General features: G+C 45.4%; 1 protein-coding gene across 3 annotated transcripts in view; it reads right to left on the bottom strand.

The window, feature by feature from the left end:
* Positions 1 to 507: 507 nt before the first annotated feature.
* Positions 508 to 3076, bottom strand: part of LOC138156748 (galectin-1-like) — a 3023-nt gene continuing 454 nt past the window's right edge. The window contains exons 1-4 of one of the 3 annotated variants that reach the window (XM_069082188.1): positions 2134 to 2253; positions 1822 to 1901; positions 1234 to 1405; positions 508 to 733 (exon numbers count right to left, since the gene is read on the bottom strand). In XM_069082188.1, coding sequence (XP_068938289.1) covers positions 587 to 733; positions 1234 to 1405; positions 1822 to 1883 — 381 coding nt within the window. In that variant the 5' untranslated portion in view covers positions 1884 to 1901; positions 2134 to 2253 and the 3' untranslated portion in view covers positions 508 to 586. Of the gene's footprint in view, positions 734 to 1233; positions 1406 to 1821; positions 1902 to 2077; positions 2254 to 3076 lie in introns of those variants that run through there. The other 2 variants (XM_069082189.1, XM_069082187.1) reach the window with 2 other exon arrangements.

Here is a 3076-nt window from a genome sequence, read left to right as displayed (position 1 = left end):
CATTTTCTTCTTCCCTTCTAATGTTGTTTACATTGGCTCCATTTGTGCAAAAACTATTCAATTTAATGTAATCAAAGTTATCCATTTTACATTTCATAATGTTCTCCATCTCTTGTTTGGTCATCAACTCCTCTGTTCCCCGTGAATCTGACAGAGAAACTGTGGCTTGCTCTCCTAATTTGCTTAGAGTGTCAGCCTTTATATTTAAATTGTGTACCCATTTGGACTTTATTTTGTTATACAGTGAAAGACATTGGTTTATGTCCAGTTTCTGCCATACTGTTTTCCAATTTTCCCAGCAGTTATCAATATATTAAAAATGCAGAGTAATACAGATGGCATTGTTTTCCCACCTGAAAATTTCCCATGAATCCCAGGTGGAGAACTCCTGTCCTAGAAAGTCACCAAAAGACCACTGAGGTGAAGGAACTTGTCTAGGGTCACTCAGTCTTCCTTCCCAATTCCAAAACCAGCCCTCTATCTCAAAGACCAGAATAACACAGTAGATATCATAAGCAGCATGTTTATTAGGAAAAATACAGATCCAGGAGTCAAAAATGGTCTGAAGCTGGCTTGATCTGAGCGCTCATTCAAAGTCCACCTTCTCAACATTGAAGTCCCCATACATTGACAGGTAGTCGAGTTTTTTTAAGTTAAGGCGATTGGGGAAAGTGAATTCATAGCCATCATGCATCCTCAACTTAAAGTGTCCTTCATTAAAAGTTATGAAAACCTGAATGGGTAGAGGACAGAAGGAGTTGAACCCAGAACCCTGGGCTTGGACACAGGAAGATCTGGATCAATTTCCCCCTCTAGAAACTTACTACAAAGATACTGTGTGGTCTTGGGTAAAGTATTTCTTCATTCTGAGCTTGAGTTTCCTACTGTGTAAAATAAGGGGTCAGACAAGAAGACCCCAGAGGTTTTCTCCAGCCCTAATGCTAGGATCCTGTTATGGGTCCTGAGATACACTCAAGTCTTGTGTTATCCTATTGGGACCTCAGCCCTTCACAACTCCCTGTATTCCCCACACCCCCTCTCCAGCTCAAGGAATGAACATTTGGCTTCTTGCCATGGCCATTTGGAAACCTGCTGAGCCCTTTCTCCTCTGGCTTTTCATCTTTTCCCCAAAAGAATCTGCTTCCAGGACTCTTTTGTCAAATGTGAGAGGTGGCTGAGATCACCTCTTGCGTCCTTCCCAACTCTAACATTTTGTGCTCTATTTGCTCTTACCTCCACCTTGGTCCCTGGCACAAAAGGGAAGACTTTCTCCCTTTGTTCTTTGCCCCATTGGCCCTCTTTTCTGGAATTGCAGACAATAGTATTGTAGTCGCCTAGATAGTTGAAGCGTGGGTTGAAGTGCAGGCCAATATTAAGTTCATCCTTGCCAATATTAATTCTAAATCTGGGAATCAAAAACAGACCCTCGTCATTACCATGGATCCCAGAGCCTTGGAAACTTCCAGCTCCCTCAGAGAATGCCAGAGTAGAAGATCCCCAAAGGGACTCTCAACCCTGACCCGAGGTACACTGTCCTCTCTTTTGCATTTCACACCTAGCACCACCCTGTTTAAAAAGTGACCAAAGTACATATTTACTACCTTTAGAGACAAGGGAGCTCACTACCTATCCTGTCCAGTCCAGGTACTTGGAAGCTCCCATAGGAAACTTTTCCTGATGCTGAGCCTTGGATCTGCCATCTGGGGCTGAGGCAAAACAAGATGGGTACTTCTAATTAGGGGTCAGGAGCAAGCAGGTGTATTAGGATTCAGCTCTCACCCAGGGTTAAACTTTGCCCCATCCTTCCCATCTCTCACTTACAGTTCTGCGTCTGGTAGTATATCCCCTTTTACTTTTATACACACTCCTGGTGGGACATTCATCTCTTGAAGATAAATTTCCTGAAAAGACCAAGTAGAGAAAGGTTAGGGTTGACTGGGAGCTGAGGGAGCCCAGAGTTCCCAGGTGGGGAGGGGCCACCCTCCAGGAAGGTTGTAGGAAAGCAGACTCTCCCCAGACTGGTTAGGAGAAAGACTAGCTCAATGGTGAAACTCCTTGGTACCTAGGTAAGCTTTACCTTGCCTTCCCCATTCTCCCCAGACACTGTACTTCTGTCTTCCTCATTGCCCTCACCTCACTTAGAAGGGAAGGAATTCATGCCCAGCAAAGTTTTGTGGAAGAGCTTTCCCCACTCCTCAGAGTCATATCTGGTCCCACTCTAGGGCAGGAACCACCCACACCCAGTAGAAGAACTAGGGAGGGGAAGGTTCTCAAAGAAAGGGAAATCAAGTATGAACTTGACAGAAACTCTGAGATGAAGGAATTAGGTTCTCCTGTGTCCCACCCTGTCAAGAAAACAGTAAGAGAATGAGAGTAGCACAGATAAGGGGCCCTTCCTTGTTCTAAATCAAAGGAGAAGTAATGGGGGGTCAGTGGAAGGGGGAGTGTTATTTTGTGAGCTGGTTTCCTAGAGAAGAAGGAAGAGGTATATTTGTGAAGTTGATTTGATCTTGTTTTTTAAAGAAGACAGGACCAGAATTTGGAAGGACACAAGGAATCATTTGCCTTCTGTCCCACCCCATTGGTCATCTCCAGCCTCCTCCTTTCCAGTGGAGCCTTCTCAGCCTGAACTCTTTCTTTAGAATTAGAATGGCTTGGAGTTAACTTGGGAAGACCATCATTTCAGAAAGTTCCATCCTCTGGCAGAAGATTCATCTCTGCCCAACTCTTCCCTTTCCCTTCCATCTCAACTCAAGGAAGGGGATTCCCCACATCCTACCCATAACTCCTGCAAATATAGCTCCTAACAGCCAAAGGCCTTCCTACTCCAGGGTTGGGGAACCTTTGTTCTAGGGGCCCCATGTGGCCTTCTAGATCCTTGGGTGCAGCCAATCCTTTTTTGAAGGGAATTTGTTCTGTGAGGTTTGCATTCAGTCAGAGGGCCGCACTTGAGGACCTAGGGGCCACATGTGGCCTCGAGATCAAAGGTTGCCCTCCCTGCACTACTCTAATCCATGCCCAGTCGCAATTCCCTTCCTCCCCTCTCCCCAGGATATCTCTGGACTTACTTACGAGC

Source organism: Petaurus breviceps, unplaced genomic scaffold (assembly GCF_028583685.1).
Source record: "Petaurus breviceps papuanus isolate PSGF00001 unplaced genomic scaffold, PetGlider_PUasm1.0 156, whole genome shotgun sequence".
NCBI lineage: Eukaryota > Metazoa > Chordata > Mammalia > Diprotodontia > Petauridae > Petaurus > Petaurus breviceps.
Note: the sequence above shows the minus strand (reverse complement) of the source record. Positions and strands in the feature narration are given on the sequence as shown.